The sequence below is a fragment of the Juglans regia genome, chromosome 5 (assembly GCF_001411555.2).
Source record: "Juglans regia cultivar Chandler chromosome 5, Walnut 2.0, whole genome shotgun sequence".
Classification (NCBI taxonomy): Eukaryota; Viridiplantae; Streptophyta; class Magnoliopsida; order Fagales; family Juglandaceae; genus Juglans; species Juglans regia.
Genome location: NC_049905.1, coordinates 5724915 through 5741335, shown reverse-complemented (window position 1 = coordinate 5741335; position 16421 = coordinate 5724915). Strand labels below are relative to the sequence as shown.

General features: G+C 35.1%; 2 protein-coding genes across 14 annotated transcripts; both read left to right on the top strand.

Moving 5' to 3' along the window:
• Positions 1-3257: 3257 nt before the first annotated feature.
• LOC118348411 (putative disease resistance protein RGA4) lies at positions 3258-5590 on the top strand. The gene has a single exon (XM_035690017.1). It carries the CDS (start codon positions 3258-3260, stop codon positions 5571-5573), a length of 2316 nt encoding a protein of 771 aa, XP_035545910.1. The 3' UTR covers positions 5574-5590.
• Positions 5579-13885, top strand: LOC109002415 (putative disease resistance protein RGA3). 13 transcript variants are annotated; one of them, XM_035690434.1, is made up of 15 exons: positions 5579-6615; positions 6733-6804; positions 6913-7159; positions 7312-7400; positions 8483-8595; positions 8755-9137; positions 9236-9319; positions 9405-9637; positions 9715-10015; positions 10569-10627; positions 10728-11692; positions 11820-11891; positions 11974-12288; positions 13210-13325; positions 13429-13885. In XM_035690434.1, the coding sequence occupies exons 1-5, from the start codon at positions 5605-5607 to the stop codon at positions 8585-8587; spliced, it is 1524 nt and encodes a 507-aa protein (XP_035546327.1). In that variant the 5' UTR covers positions 5579-5604; the 3' UTR covers positions 8588-8595; positions 8755-9137; positions 9236-9319; positions 9405-9637; positions 9715-10015; positions 10569-10627; positions 10728-11692; positions 11820-11891; positions 11974-12288; positions 13210-13325; positions 13429-13885. The 13 variants fall into 13 exon arrangements, with proteins under 13 accessions (XP_035546327.1, XP_035546329.1, XP_035546328.1 ...); XM_035690436.1 differs by having other exon boundaries at positions 8483-9137; positions 9715-9850; positions 9972-10015; XM_035690435.1 differs by having other exon boundaries at positions 8483-9137; positions 9715-9850; positions 9966-10015.
• Positions 13886-16421: the final 2536 nt, after the last annotated feature.

Genomic DNA, 16421 nt, shown 5'->3' with positions numbered 1-16421 from the left:
CTAATAATAAATTGAAATTAAAGACCGAATAATAATATAAAATATAATTAGATAGTTGAAATTTATGTAGTATGTTATTGTGGCACAAAAGGCTCAATCCGAAAAATCAAAATAATATATAAAAAATACATTAACATAAAATACAAAACAATTTTTGTAATAGTAAAATAAAATAATGAAAAGGATCATAATAATAATAATAAAATGAAAAGAGCCAATAATAATATAAAATATTATTAAAAATTTGAAGTTTATCTAATATATTATTGTGATGCAAGAGGCCCAATCTAAAAAATGAAAATAATATATAAGAAAATACCTTAACACAAAATACACATTAAATGTTGCAATATTAAAATAAAATAATGAAGACCATCTTAATAATAATAAAAAAATTGAAATTAAATAACCAATAATAATATAAAATACTATTAGAAAATTTAAATTTATATTGTATATTATTATGACCCAGAAAGCTCAATTTGAAAAATAAAAATAATATATAAGAAAACATCTTAACACAAAATATACAATAGCTTTCGTAATAATAAAATAAAATAATGAAAGTGATCAAAATAATAAAAAAAATTGAAATTAAAGAGCCAATGATAATATAAAATATTATTAGTAGACCCCAATCAACTCAACCAACAATAATATAAGAATTTCAATGTCGTATCTATTGATGCAGTACAAGATGACACAAAATAATGCATCATTAGTAAAAATATCAAAGGACTCATATTTTGAATTGATATTTTTGTCAATTTTGTATTAAACTTATGTGAGACAACTTTGCTAAATCTTTCGATGTTATAAATGTGTTAGATTATCTTATATTCTAAATTAATATTTTATAAATATCGATGTTTCATCGAATTAGACAAACGTGTTTTGCACGTTATTTCGACTTAGTATATATATATATATATATATATATATTTGTTTTTTAATTATTTTTTAAACATTTTAACCATTTTTTAAAAATTAAAAAAAATTATAAATTCATTTAAAAACATGAATGACATATTTTTCAAACAGAAAAGCCTTTGATTGTGGAAATAATTTTCCCGACAATACTACAGCCCCCGTTGGGGGTTTAGTATTGTTTTTTCAAGTATGTTTTTTAAAGTTATTTATTATATAGATTTTTTAACACTTTTACATATTTTTAAAAAATAAAATAAATTTATAATATAATTAAAAAAATACTTCTTTAATCAGAAAGTAAAAAAAAAAATTATTAAAAAATACTTTCTTAATCATGAATTTAAATAAAAATCATAATTAAGGAAGTTTTTTTTAATAATATTATAAATTTTTTTATTTTTTTAAATATTTAAAATTATTAACAAAATCTATATAAAAAGAAAACTAAAAAAAAAAAAAAACATAAAATAACACGTACTAATGCAAGCGGTGGTTTCCAACGGGAGCTGAAGCGGACGCTCAACATTTTCCTAATGGTTTCCAGCAAATCTCTTTTCCTTAACTTTAACCGCGTGCATGCATCCATCTTTCTCTTCTCCAAATGAAAAGACTATTTTTTGATCAAAAAAACTACTCAACTTCTTACTATTCATACAACTTCCACACTCTACATTATTTTTAATTTTTATTATTTTTTTTCTTTTATTAAATATTTATTATATAAATAATGAATAAAAAATTTAAAATAATTTAAAAAGAATAAACTCAAAAAAAAATTTAAAAAAAATATTAAAAATTTAAAAAATTTAAAAAAATATGGAGTGTGGAGTGTAGTGGAGGTTGTGTAGCAAAGCTCTTTTTTGATTGAATGGCAGTACCCATTCTTTTGACACACAAACCAAACCAAATATTCAAAGAACATTGCTATTTATAAGCCTATACACCACATACCAAAATTTTTTTATTTTTTAAAAATTTTTTTAAAGTTCTTTTTGGTTTTATTATTCTTAAAATAATTGAATTATTCTATTCAAAATCCATATACCATACATTTGATAAGAGAATAAAATTAAAGAAATCATAAAAAGGATGATATGTGGTGTATGAGGCTTAAGAATAGAATTTTTCATATTCAAAATCCCCCACAAGATCAAAGCGTAGTCCGATTCTTTTGAAGTTTGATAGTGATCTCTAAATCGAAGTGGTTAGTAAAATATATATATATTTTTTATCTTTATTTGAAGCTTAACGAGAAGATTTATAAATTTTAAGATTTATTCATAAATATAATAAAAAAATAAGAGACTTGAAGCAGGAAAATAAGGATTTAATATATACGGGAACCACGTTTGAAAGGTGGGTTGGGGAGGATTACTGATATCTAAGGATTCATGTAAGTAAATCTTAATTGATTTTGGTTAATATAAGATTGAGTTATGTGGAGTTTTGATAATAAAAACAAAAAAAAAAAAAAGGAAAAAGGACGAACCCAGCACTACACGAAATGCAGGGAGAGGGGAGAGGATTTTCGGGAAGGAGAGATGGTTTGAAGAAGGTAGCGTTTTCGTTTTCAAGAGAGAGAAGCAGGTAGGGTTTTTAAAAAGAAGATAGGGTTTTGGAGATGCAGGAGAAGGAGAAGGAGGTAATGTATTTTTGAGAGGGAGAAGCAGCCATTTTTGAAATGTAGGCATGACATTTTTTAATCTATTACGTTATGATACCTGGATGCCACGTCAAGCGGGACGCTCAAGTGAAAAGGAAGTGCAGTCGATGCCACATCAGTTTTACTGTACTAACACTTTTGTCAATTTTACCATTTTGCCCTTTTGTTTCCATTTCATTCTTGTGCATTTTCTGTTCATTTTCATCGATAGGATCGTTTAAGTAGCCAAAAAAAAAAAAAAAAAAACTGTTCATTTCACTATTATTTTTCCTATTCATTCATCGATAGGCGAGAAGAACAAGGACAGATATATTGTATTGGTCGGTAAAAAGCCAAATGAGTGGTCCTATAGCAAATTAGACTGGGCCCACCCATGTTCTTCGTTTCCTATTTGATGGCCACCTTCAAAAAGAAAATACTCCACTTCGCAATTTTTTTTTTTAGAGTATTGTTATCCATAAAATAATATCATAATTTTTTTTATTATTTAAAATTTTTTTTTTATTTTATTATTCTTAAAATAATTAAATTATTTTATTCATAATTCATATACTACACATTTAATAAAAGAATAAAATTATAAAAATGATGATGTGTGGTGTATGAAACTTAAAAATAAAATTTTTCTAACTCAAAATTTGCCTATTCGCTTATCTTTTTAGAAATGGCAGAAGTTTTTCCCTCCATTATTGTTCTTGGAATCATTGAGCATTTGGAAGCGCAGACGGTGAAAAAGTCGGGATTATTATGGTCCTGTGTCAAAGATTTTGAAAAGCTGAAGCTCATTGTTTTAGAATTACAACCTCTGCTTCTGGATGCCGAGGAGGAACAAGCCGGAAACCATGAAACCAAATTCTCGCTCGCGAAGCTGACAGATATCTTATATGAAGTGGACGACTTGCTGGATGATTTATCCACCAGAGCTCTTCGGATGACCCGAAATAAGAAGGCAAAACAGGTGTGCATCTTCTTTTCCAAATCGAATCAACTTGCATTTAACCGTAGAATGGGTCCTAAGATTAAGACTATTCTAAACAATTTAGATCACATTGCAAACTACATGAGGAAGTTTCATTTAGAGGGAGGCCATGGAAAGATACCAGTAGAAGAGAATAGGGAGAGGGATCATAATGCTTTTTGTCCCGATGAAGTACTTATTGGTAGAGATGAGCATAAAAAGGCAGTTGTTGACTTTTTAATGGACTCCAATGTTGAGGAGAACGTTTCAATACTTCCGATTGTTGGAACCGGAGGTACGGGAAAGACAACACTAGCTCAGTTCGCATTCAATCACGAGAAAATCCAAAAATATTTCCAGCTAAAAATGTGGGTGGATGTCATGTCATGTGTCTCTAGTGATGACGTTGATAAGGTTAAAAATATTTTTGAAAAAATCCTAGAATCTGCCGGAAATGAGAAAGTAGATTTTGGAAAAGTAATTTTTGGTAAGAAGTACCTACTTGTCTTGGATAATGTGCGCATCATTGATAGTGAAGGATGGTCACGCTTGAAACCACATCTAATCGGTGGTGCAAGAGGCAGCAAAATTTTAGTAACTGCACGTAGTGAAGAGGTTGCCAAGATTATGTGCAGAGTTAAACCATATTACTTGAGAGGTTTAGATGAAGATGACTCATGGTATTTATTTAAACGGATGGCGTTTAAAAATGGGCAAGAGCCAGACAATGAGGACGGAATTGTGAATATTGGAAAGGAGATTGTGAGAAAATGTGAAGGTGTCCCTCTCATCATAAAAACAATTGGAAGGTTATTGTATTTCAAAAATTCAGAAATAGAGTGGTTTTCTTTTATGAATAATGAACTTTCAAGAATACGTCTAAATATTGAAGAAGGATACATCTTAGCAACTCTTAAGTTGATTTACGATCAACTTCCGCAGCACTTGAAACAATGTTTTGCTTATAGTTATTTATTTCCAAAGAATTACGAGATTGATAAATCAACACTGATTAATCTTTGGATAGCACAAGGATTTATAAAGTCGTCAAATGAAGATGATGAATGCCTTGAAGATGCTGGTCATGAATACTTTATGGATTTAATTTCAAGATATTTCTTTGAAAAAGTCACAACAGATTGGTCGGGTGAAGTCACTAGCTGCAAACTGAATGACCTCATGCATGATCTTGCTATGTTGATTGCAGGATCGTCAGTAACCCGTATGTTTAACGTTCCTCTTAGTATTAAATATGAAAGGGACATAGTTAACAAGAGCACTCGTCATCTATGGGTTGGTTACGATATACAAAATAGCTCATATCTCGCATATTCAGTTTCTAAAGCAAAATGTAGAATCCGAACATTTCTTTCACCATGTTACATTGAGCCTGAGTACATGACAGAATTTGATGCAATTTTTTCAAGCTTCAAAACATTGCGCGCATTGCAATTGGGTAGTAGAAACCTAGATGGTTTATCGTCAAGCTCGTTTTGTAAGTTGAAGAGTTTAAGATATCTTGATCTTTCTGGAATTAACATGATGAAGAAGTTACCAGATTCTATAACCAGCTTGCAGAATTTGCAGACGTTAAAACTGTGCAATTGTGGTTGGCTTGAAGAATGGCCGAGAGACTTTTCAAGATTAGTCAACCTCAGGCATCTTGACTTCAATGGATGTTGGAAACTGACTTATATGCCACGTGGATTGGGGCAATTGACTAAACTTCGGTCATTATCAGACTTCCTGGTATCCCCCCAGCTGGATTCTCTCAACAAGCATAGTGGTGGACTAAATGAATTAAAGGGACTAAATAACCTAAGAGGTGATTTACAGATTAGAAATTTGGGATGTGGGAAAGATGATGTTAAAGATTACAAGGGTGCAAATTTGAGGGAGAAAGAAAAGATTCGTTCTCTAAAATTATATTGGGACGATTCATTTGGGTTGAGCTATGATGCCTCTGCTGAATTAGAAAAATTGGAAGAATTAGAACCTCACAGAAATCTTAAAAAGGCTTGAATTAAGCGGTTACAGAGGTGCAGAGTTTCCGATGTGGCTTTCGTACCTCACAAATCTTGTTGAATTTCAATTATCGAAGTGTGAAAAACTGCAATGTTTGCCACCATTGAGTGAACTACCCTCTCTTAAGCGTCTGTTTCTTAAATACTTGGACGATATTGAGTACATTAATATGTCAGATTATGATGAGACTGGGACATTGTTCCCATCCTTAGAGGAACTTCAACTCTATTATTGTCCTAATCTAAAGGGGTGGTGGAGGGAAGAGGCTCATTCACTCCATTCATTTCTTTGCCTTTCAGAGCTATCCATCTCGGGTTGCACTGTGCTGGATTCCATGCCGAGGTTTCCATTTCTTGAAAAAGAGTTGGTCCTCTCTAATGCCAGCTGGAAGCCAATGCAACAGACATTGATGATGAGTATGGGCTCCTCTACATCTGCCTTTTCTTCATTTGCGCCTCTCTCAAAATTGAAGCGTCTACGACTACGGAGGATAGAAGATCTAGAGATTCTGCCCGAGAAGGGACTGCAAAACCTGACTTCTCTTGAGTCTTTGCATATAGTCAACTGTCATGGATTAAAGTCTTTGTCTCAAGGTATACAATATCTCACTGGACTTCAACAACTGGAGATTAATCATTGTGATAAACTTGATCTAGGCTGCTATGATGAGGCTGGGATGGGATGGCAAGGCCTTAAGAGCCTCCGCTCTCTAGATTTCGTTGGGCTTCCAAAATTGGTGCATCTGCCGTCAGGTCTTCAACATGTTACCACTCTAAATAAATTCCAGATTTCGAGTTGTTGCAGGTTGAGGGCCTTACCAGATTGGATTTGCAAATGGACATCACTTCAACAGTTCGAAATTTCTAATTGTCCTAGTTTGACTTCGTTGCCCGAAGAAATGCGTTTGTTGAAGTCTTTGAAAATGTTGACAATTAGAAAGCACTGTCCCAAATTGTTGCCAAGATGCGAGTGCGAGACGGGAGATGATTGGTCCAAGATTACTCACATCCCTAACTTGTACTTGGATCGGCCCTCCGAGGTAATTAACTCGCCGCTTCATCTTTAATGCCTTGTACTCGTAGAACTTTTAAGTATTCTCTCCCTCTCTCCGTTTTATCTCACAAAACTTTCTTCGCTCTTAAAATTCTCATTGCAGGAAGAAGTGAAGAACGTTAGAAAGAGGTTCAATGCTTATCATAATTATCCTTCAGAAGTCAACAATTCAGTGGTAATTTTCTTCTTTCTTATTTGATCTTCTTCCTATTCACAGAACATGAAGTTTCATCACTTAAGTAATTCTTTACATGTATTGGGATTGAAATAATCTTTGCATCAGCCCCTGTATCAAAATGCACACTCTACACCTGGTGGCAAACCGGGTTACAAACAAGGGATTCCCACTCTCTCCCCCCACCCCCACGCGCAAATAGCTTCCTTGTTCCTTCTCCTCTCCTCTTCTCAAGCTTCCTTCTCTGCAAATAGCTCCCCGAGCAAATCAAGCTGCCCCAAACTGAATCAAGACGATTTCGGAAACACTGTCAGCCAACTTCCTCTCTCAAGCCGATCTCCCGTGTTCGTCTCTCGTACCGTCTTTACTCCTCGTGGCTCGTCTCTCTGTTTCTAGGGCATAGCCATGCGTGTTCCTCTCTCTCTCTCTCTCTCTCTCTCTCTCTCACTTCCTCCCATTTTTACCTCTCCATCTTTAGTCCATCTCTTTGTTTCTCTGTGATTCTAGGGCAAACACTGAAGGCCATTCGAGTTCAAGGGGTACTGCATCCATATTTGCTGAAGAGAACCCATATTGAAGTCCTGATTTGTGCCACGGTAATTTTATTTTTCGTCCAAATTGTTTCTACAATTTCATTATGTTTTTTCTGTGTCTGTGTTGAGGTTACGAAAAGGATGTTGTGATTCTGTATGTTGTTCCATTGTTAGTTGCTTTTTCTACAATAAGATATATGGGCATAGATAAACACTAGTACTTATTCCAATGGATAATGAGAAAATGCAGTGATTATGTGCTAAGGGGTCTGTATCCAACATATATAAGTGATGAATACGCAGTTTCTTGTGTCAACGAAGAGCTATATCTGAAATTAGATGCATATACTAGTCCAAAGACAGGCATACTTAACCTATGTTTTGCCTATACTTAACCAAAGAGATCCCATAGTCGTCTTACCTATACTTAACCGGCTCTCACTTCATCAGTTAGAGACTCCTTAAAATATTAATGCTTATAAATTTGTTATTACATAAGAGTTAAGAAAAGCTACCAATACGTATAGTTGAAAAGGGGAAAAGGTGGAAACAAAAGAGCTTCTTACATGTCCGCATGTGAGTTTACAAGCAATAGCATGACTCACCTCGTGAATAAATACAGTGACAAGCTTGAATGGTTTCAGCAATATTGTTCTCCACAATTGCATGGACAAGAAGGATTCGCACATTAGGCGAAGTTTTAGTAACTACACGTAGTGAAGAGGTTGCCAAGATTATGTGCAGAGTTAAACCATATTACTTGAGAGGTTTAGATGAAGATGACTCATGGTATTTATTTAAACGGATGGCGTTTAAAAATGGGCAAGAGCCAGACGATGAGGATGGAATTGTGAATATGGGAAAGGAGATTGTGAGAAAATGTGAAGGTGTCCCTCTCATCATAATAACAATTGGAAGGTTATTGTATTTCAAAAAATTAAAATCAGAGTGGTTGTCTTTTATCAATAATGAACTTTCAAGAATACGACTAAATGAAGAAGGAGACATCTTAGCAACTCTTAAGTTGATTTACAATCAACTTCCGCAGCATTTGAAACAATGTTTTGCTTATAGTTATTTATTTCCAAAGAATTACGAGATTGATAAATCAACATTGATTAATCTTCTTCATTGTCTAATGCCAGCTGGAAGCCAATGCAACAGACATTGATGATGAATATGGACTCCTCAAAATTTGCCTCTTCTTCATCCGTTCCTCTCTCAAAATCGAAGCGTCTATGACTACATAGGATAGAAGGTCTACAGATTCTCCCAGAGAAGGGACTGCAAAACCTGACTTCTCTTGAGTCTTTGCATATTGTCAACTGCCATAGATTACAGTCTTTGTCTCAAGGTATACAATATCTCATTGGACTTCAACAACTGGAGATTAACCATTGTGATAAACTTGATCTAGGCTGCTATGATGAGGCTGGGATGGGATGGCAAGGCCTTGAGAGCCTCCGCTCTCTGGATTTCGTTGGGCTTCCAAAATTGGTGCATCTGCCATCAGGTCTTCAACATGTTACCACTCTAAATAAGTTCCAGATTTCGAGTTGTAGCAGGTTGAGGGCCTTAACAGATTGGATTTGCAAATGGACATCACTTCTACAGTTCGAAATTTCTAATTGTCCAAGTTTGACTTCGCTGCCCGAAGAAATGCGTATGTTGAAGTCTTTGGAAGTGTTGACAATTTGAAAGCACTATCCCAAATTGTTGCCAAGATGCGAGCGCGAGACGGGAGAGGATCGGTCCAAGATTGCTCACATCCCTAAATTGTACTTGGATCAGCCCTCCGAGGTATTTAACTTGCCGCTTCATCTTAATGCCTCGTACTCGTAGAACTTTTAAGTATTCTCTCTCCATTTTATCTCACAGAACTTTCTTTGCTCTTAAAGTTCTCATTGCAGGAAGAAGTGAAGAACATTAGAAAGAGGTGCAATGCTTATCATAATTATCCTTCAGAAGTCAACAATTCAGTGGTAATTTTCTTCTTTCTTATTTGATCTTCTTCCTATTCACAGAACATGAAGTTTCATCACTTACGTTATTCTTCACATGTGTTAGGAAAAGAGTTAATGCTACATGTACGGCCAAAAATGGGGACAAAAAAAGGACTCCTCGCAGATTTGTTACTATTAATTACACTGCTCAACAAAAAGGTGAAAGAAGAATAGAGAATCTTGGGAGAAAAGGGAGGAAGGGAGTGATCAAGGAGGAGGAGGAGTGGGGTCAAGGGCGTCGTCGTCAAGGATGGATATCTAAAATGATTTCCATGAGTTGAAGACAATTAGATGCAAGTACTACAACCCCAAATAAACTTCTTCTTCTTCTTTTTTCATTTATTATCCTGATGAAATTCCATCCATTGCTGCAGTTGCGTGGGAATATCATCATTTGGTGTCTTTGACAGTTTGACTTTTGAGTTCTGTGTGGTCATTATTACCGATGTTGTGGCTGGTAGAGCTTACACTTGATTCGTACTACTTCATGAATCCGCTGAGAATCAGATGGTACTTGCTCTATTCTTTGTTAAATTTGGTCTTGTTTGGTTGCTAGAAAAATGCGAGGGATTCCATTTTTACCTCTTGCAGAGGTGATAATGAAAGTGACTACCTCTGTGGAAAGGTGCAGGGCTTGTGCTGGGTGACTATTGGTAATTTGTGACCTTGATTGTGGTATGGCACAGCATCTTTACGAGTTGATTTTCCTGAACTTATGGTGGACGTTCAATTGCTTTTAAATACAAATTGTCCAATTTATTTCTATTTCTCTCAATAATCTTGTGCAAGGGAAAGATCGGCGACTGTTATTGGATGAAGACAACTGTTTTGTTTTTAGATGAGTTTAATTTTTTTGAGCACACTTGATAAAATGGATTGTTTCCACTCCATCCAATTGTATTTATAAAATCTGAGATTTGCAGTTTATGCTTCTCCCAATGGCATTTGCTTCTAGCCATGGATGATATTGTGGGAGGAAAACAAGTATTGTTCTCTAGTATGCTAGAATATTTGGATAAAAGCCATAGTTTTGAGATTTTTGACTCATTCTGAAGCATGGGTTCACATTGAAATATTGCATATATAATTAATTGCTCGTTTATCTCATTCATGTAGTTGTGTCGCTTGTAAAACCAATTGGCGACTTTTCTTATTTTCAATACTTTCAAAATATACACAATCCAGCTTCTTCTAGTATTGATGTTCTTCCATAATATTTCTAATGCAGTATGCCGGTTCAACAATTTCATAAGTGCTTGCATTTCTGTTAGCATGACAAATTTTAAGGTAGTTGGATTATGCTTGTGGTTCTTTCCAGATTACTAATTCTATAAAACATACAATCTCTCTCCAAGTGTAAGTACCTCATATGTCCAAGCTTTTGCAGGAAAGATTAATTTGGTTCACATGGTGGAGCATATATGAAGATGATGACTACAACATGATGATGCAACCAAGTGCTTGAGACTTCTGTATTACTATTGCTTTCCAAGAACATCGTTTGCCATCAGTGATTTTGCAGTTGGATGTTGTACAGAAAAGAAAGGGTTTTCGACTAAAAAATGGCAGAAAATCTTCTTGGTTTGCTTTGAAGATTCATACAAATTGAGTGCTGATTTCTGCTGGTGGGAGTAACAACATTTGCCTACCCAAGTCTAAGAAACTTCAAATTCATTAGAACATGAATTTTCAATTCAATATTTTTCTTTTAGTTTGTGGTGTGTTGAATTCATAGTCTCCTCTACATTTGCCTCTTCTTCATTCGTTCCTCTCTCAAAATTGAAGCGTCTACAACTACATTGGATAGAAGATCTACAGATTCTCCCAGAGAAGGGACTGCAAAACCTGACTTCTCTCCGAGTCTTTGCATATAGTCCACTGCCATAGATTAGAGCCTTGTCTCAAGGTATACAATATCTCACTGGACTTCAACAACTGGAGATTAATCATTGTGATAAGCTTGATCTAGGCGGCAATGATGAGGCTGGGATGGGATGGCTAGGCCTTAAGAGCCTCCTCTCTCTGGATTTCGTTGGGCTTCCAAAATTGGTGCATTTGCCGTCAAGTCTTCAACATGTTACCACTCTAAAAAAGTTCCAGATTTCGAGTTGTTGCAGGTTAAGGGCCTTACCAGATTGGATTTGCCAATGGAAATCACTTCAACAGTTCGAAATTTCTAATTGTCCAAATTTGACTTCGCTGCCCAAAGAAATGCGTTTGTTGAAGTCTTTGGAAGTGTTGACAATTAGAAAGCACTGTCCCAAATTGTTGCCAAGTTGCAGGTGCAAGACGGGAGAGGATTGGTCCAAGATTGCTCACATCCCTAAATTGTACTTGGATCGGCCCTCTGAGGTATTTAACTCGCCGCTTCATCTTAATGCCTCATAGAACTTTTTAGTATCCTTATTCTTTACTTCTCTCTCTTTCTTTTCCATTTTATCTCACAAAACTTTCTTCATTCTTAAAATTTTCATTGCAGGAAGAAGTGAAGAACGGTAGAAAGAGGTACAATGCTTATTATGGTTATCCGTCAGAAGTCAACAATTCAGTGGTAATTTTCTTCTTTCTTATTTCTTTTTCATATTCACAGAAGATGAAGTTTCATCACTTACGTTATTCTTCACATGTATTAGAAATGAGTCATGCTACAAATACCGCCAAAAATACGGATAAAAAAAGGACTCCTCGCACATTTGTTACGATTAATTACACTGTTCAACAAGAAGGTGAAAGAAGAATAAAGAGGAATCTTTGGAGGAAAGGGAGGAAGGGAGTGATCTGGGCGGAGGCAAAAAGGTTGTTGAGAAATCGAGGAGGAGGAGAGGGGTCAAATTAAGGGCGTCGTTGTCAAGGATGGACGTCAAAAATGATTTCCTTGAGTTGTCGAGACAAAGGGTTCCCATGGCCCCAAACTGCAGCCGTCACTGTCTGAAGACAATTAGATGCAAGTAATACAATCGCAAAATAAACTTTTTTTTTTATTATTATCATTTGGTGTCTTTGACGTTTGAGTTCTGCGTGGTCGTTATTACTGATGTTGTGGCTGTTAGAGCTTACACTTGATTCGTACTACTTCATGAATCCGCTGAGAGTCAGACAGTAATTACTCTATTCTTTGTTAAATTTGGTCTTGTTTGGTTGCTAGGAAAATGTGAGGGATTCCATTTTTACCTCTTGCAGAGGTGCTAATGGAAGTGACCTGTGTGGAAAGGTGCAGGGCCTATGCTGGGTGACTGTTTGTAATTTGTGACCTTGATTGTGGTATGCCGCAACATGTTTGCGAGTTGATATTCCAGAACTGATTGTGGACTTTCAGTTGCTTTTAAATGCTAATTGTCCAATTTCTTTCTATTTCTCTCAATAATCTTTTCCAAGGGAAAGATCGGTGACTGTTATTGGATGAAGACAACTGTTTTGTTTTTAGATCGGTTTAATTTTTTTAGCACACTTGATAAAATGGATTGTTTCCACTCCATCCAATTGTATTTATAAAATCTGATATTTGCAGTTTATGCTTCTCCCAATGGCATTTGCTTCTAGCCATGGATGATATTGCATTTTCCATTTCATCTTTTATTCCTTTCAAGGTACTGTGGGAGGAAAACGAGTACTGTTCTCTAGTATGCTAGAATATTTGGATAAAAGCCATAGTTTTGAGATTTTTGACTCATTCTGAAGCATGGGTTCACATTGAAATATTGCGTATCTAATTAATTGCCCGTTTTATCTCATCGTAGTTGTTTTGCTTGTAAAACCAATAGGCGACTTTTCTTATCTTCAATACTTTCAAAATATATACAATCCAGCTTCTTCTGGTATTGATGTTCTTCCATAATATTTCTAATGGAGTTATACCCGAACTGATGCAGGGTGACTCGCTTTCCCAGGATATGCCACCAATATCTTTTGTTAGAATTGTGAATCAGCCACTTCAACAAATTCGATCATAAGTGCTTGCATTTCTATTAGCATGACAAATTTTAAGGTAGTCTGATCATGCTTGTTTTAATTCTTTCCAGATTACTAATTCTATAAAATATACAATTTCTCTCTAAGTGTAAGTACCTCATATGTCCAAGCTTTTGCAGGAAAGATTAATTTGGTACACATTATGGAGCATATATGAAGATGATGACTACAACATGATGATGCAACCAAGTGCTTGAGACTTATGTATTACTGCTTTGCATGAACATCGTTTGCCATCAGTGATTTTGCAGTTGGATGTTGTACAGAAAAGAAAGGATTTCCGACTAAAAAAAGGAGGAAAATCTTCTTGGTTTGCTTCGAAGATTCATATAAATGCTTGTGACAAAAAGAATGATGGAGATACAAAATGGTATCGAGTGCTGATTTCTGCTGGTGGGAGTAACAACATTTGCCTACCCAAGTTTAATAAACTTCAAATTCATCAGAACATGAATTTGCAATTCAAATATTTTTCTTTTAGTTTGTGGTGTGTTGAATTCATAGATACCTTCAAGTATTATCTTCACTTTGAATTGTTTGATTATTCGAATTCCATAAGTTACAAGTTTTCTTGAATGATATTTCTTCATGTCTACAAATTTCTGGAATCCTTCATATTCATAGTTCCTTTACCTCCCTCCCTCTGGAAGCTTATAATAATAAATCACATGCACATAGTTTTTTCATTTAAGATGATACCAATGTATAATACACAAGATAGATTATATTGACAGTTTCGACAATTTCTAGTCTCGGTCAACATTTTAGAGGACCGAAAGGTCCACGGTCCAAGGTTTTTTCGGACCGGACCAGACCGGACCAAATAAAAAAAATATATATTATATATTTTTTATATAATAATTATACAATTAACAATATAAAATTTTAAATATATTATTAATACTTGTTAATATTCTATAAATTAACAATATTTTATATATATCTTCATCTAAACTTTCACTATTAATAATATATAATTTTAAATATGTTATTAACACTTGTTAATATTCTATGAATTAACTAATATATAATATCAATTAGTTAATTATATAGTAATTATATAAATTAGTAATATAATTTTCATCTAATTTATTATCATTGACCATATAAAATATTTTTTTTATTGAGTTTGTTACATAATCCACATTAATAAGTCACTTAATTTAATTTAGTATTTTAAATAAATTTTTTTATTAATTATTTAAAAAAATTTAAAAAAAAAAAAGAAAAAAAATTAGGTTGGACCTACCGGACCGGACCTATTGGTATTTGGGTGTTCGGTCCAGTTCGGTCTCAAAAAATGATGGACCATATTCGGTCTATCGCCAGACCGGACCGGACCATTTGCACCCCTACTAACAGCCATTGCAGCCAACTGAGAGGGAGGATGCATTCCTTGCTATGAGTAATTCATGCTGTGATAACAGTCCAATGCTTGGTGTCCTAACTTCCCACAGATTTGACAAGGTCCTCTCTAAGAATTGGATTGATTTGTCTCAATTTTAGGTCTCTGTCCTTCAGATTTCTTATAGGGAAAGGTGTGCCTTTGATGTCCCTGCCCAGTGTTCTTCCCTTTGTAATTAGAGGATTTAGGCTTTTGAGTGTAAAGCAAAGTTTCTTGACTCACTAGTCTGTTGGTTGTGTTGATTTCTTGACTCTCTAGTGGCAAAATGAAAGGAAGTGATAAATGCAGTATAGTTTGGGTTGAGGCCACTCAAAATATAGGAGATCAAGTCATCATCATCCACTGCTTTTCTTGCTGCAGTGAGTTAGTCAGCTAGAATCTTGGCTTGACTAAGGTATTGGGTGCATGTTTGTGAGCCCTGACTTAAGGACTGAAGCTGTCGCTTCAAATAGGCCACTCTGGACCTAGATTGTGAGGCAAACCTTGTTGCTAAAGAGTTCCACACTAGCCCAGAGGTATGTAGGCCATAGACAGATGATAACACACTGTCAGACAAGGTGGTATTAAACCGATTAAGAAGGTATTGATCCGTCTTTTGCCATAACAGAAAATTGGGATTGACTTCAATTGTCAAATTCCCTGATTCATTAGAGAGAAATTTTGGTGGACATGGCCCAATGCCATCTACAATGCGCATTAAATCATGATTGCGCAACACAGGTAGGAACTGTTATACCCAGTTGAGATAATTGTTACTATCTAGTTTGATAGAAATAAAGTGAGTGATACTAGGCAGAGAGAGAGTGGAGGAGGAAGAGGAGGAGTTGGAAGATTGACCAGAATTCAACATAGTAACTAGAAATAAGAAACAAGGAAAGGTGTTAACCCCAAAGGGGCTCTGATACCATGCGAAAATTAGACTAGAAAGAAAGTTCTTCTATTCACTCAATCAATTGTTTACAATACAGCTCTGCTGTATATATACAAGTATCTCTCTAAATAAGGCAATTACAAGGTATTCAAACTGAGGAGATCACAATAGACAAAAGAAGGAAAGTGTACAAACATAACTAGTAAAGAATCAGAAAAGGAAATAATCAACTAAATCAATTGCAGTCAACTAACAGACTGATCATCGTGGTCTGTCTTTCCAAGTATGTAGGCTGCTATCAACGCCGTTAGTTAAGGCTCCATTGCCTCCATTGTCCACTTCAGTTGTATATGGCCTTGAGTGAGGAAGCTAAAATCAATGGTGTGGAAATTTTTGCAAAAAGTCAAGAACTTAGTGGTGATTATATCTTTTCTTCTCTTATTCTTCCCTATTCAAAGAAGATTCATCTCTTACACTCTTCACATATTAGGAGAAATAATAAAAAGGGGGAAGAAGAAAAAGAGAAAATGTAGGAGAGGAAGGAATGGACTTCGGTGGCAGAGGCCACATGATTTTGGGATCTGACGACAAGGAGGACCTTTGTAAGGCTCCGGTTGGCATAGGAGGTACAAAGGGGAACATAAATTGAGGAAGAGAAAAGGTGAATACTCGCTGCTGAGGAGTGAGAACACATATGTGTGGTCACTGAGGTTGAGGAGTAGAAGGAGAGGGTTAAATAAAGGCATCGTTGATGAGAAAGGACATCGATAATGATTTCCACGAGATTCTGGGATAGAGGGTGCCCATTTGTCCAAAAGGCAGTCCACCACCGTTTG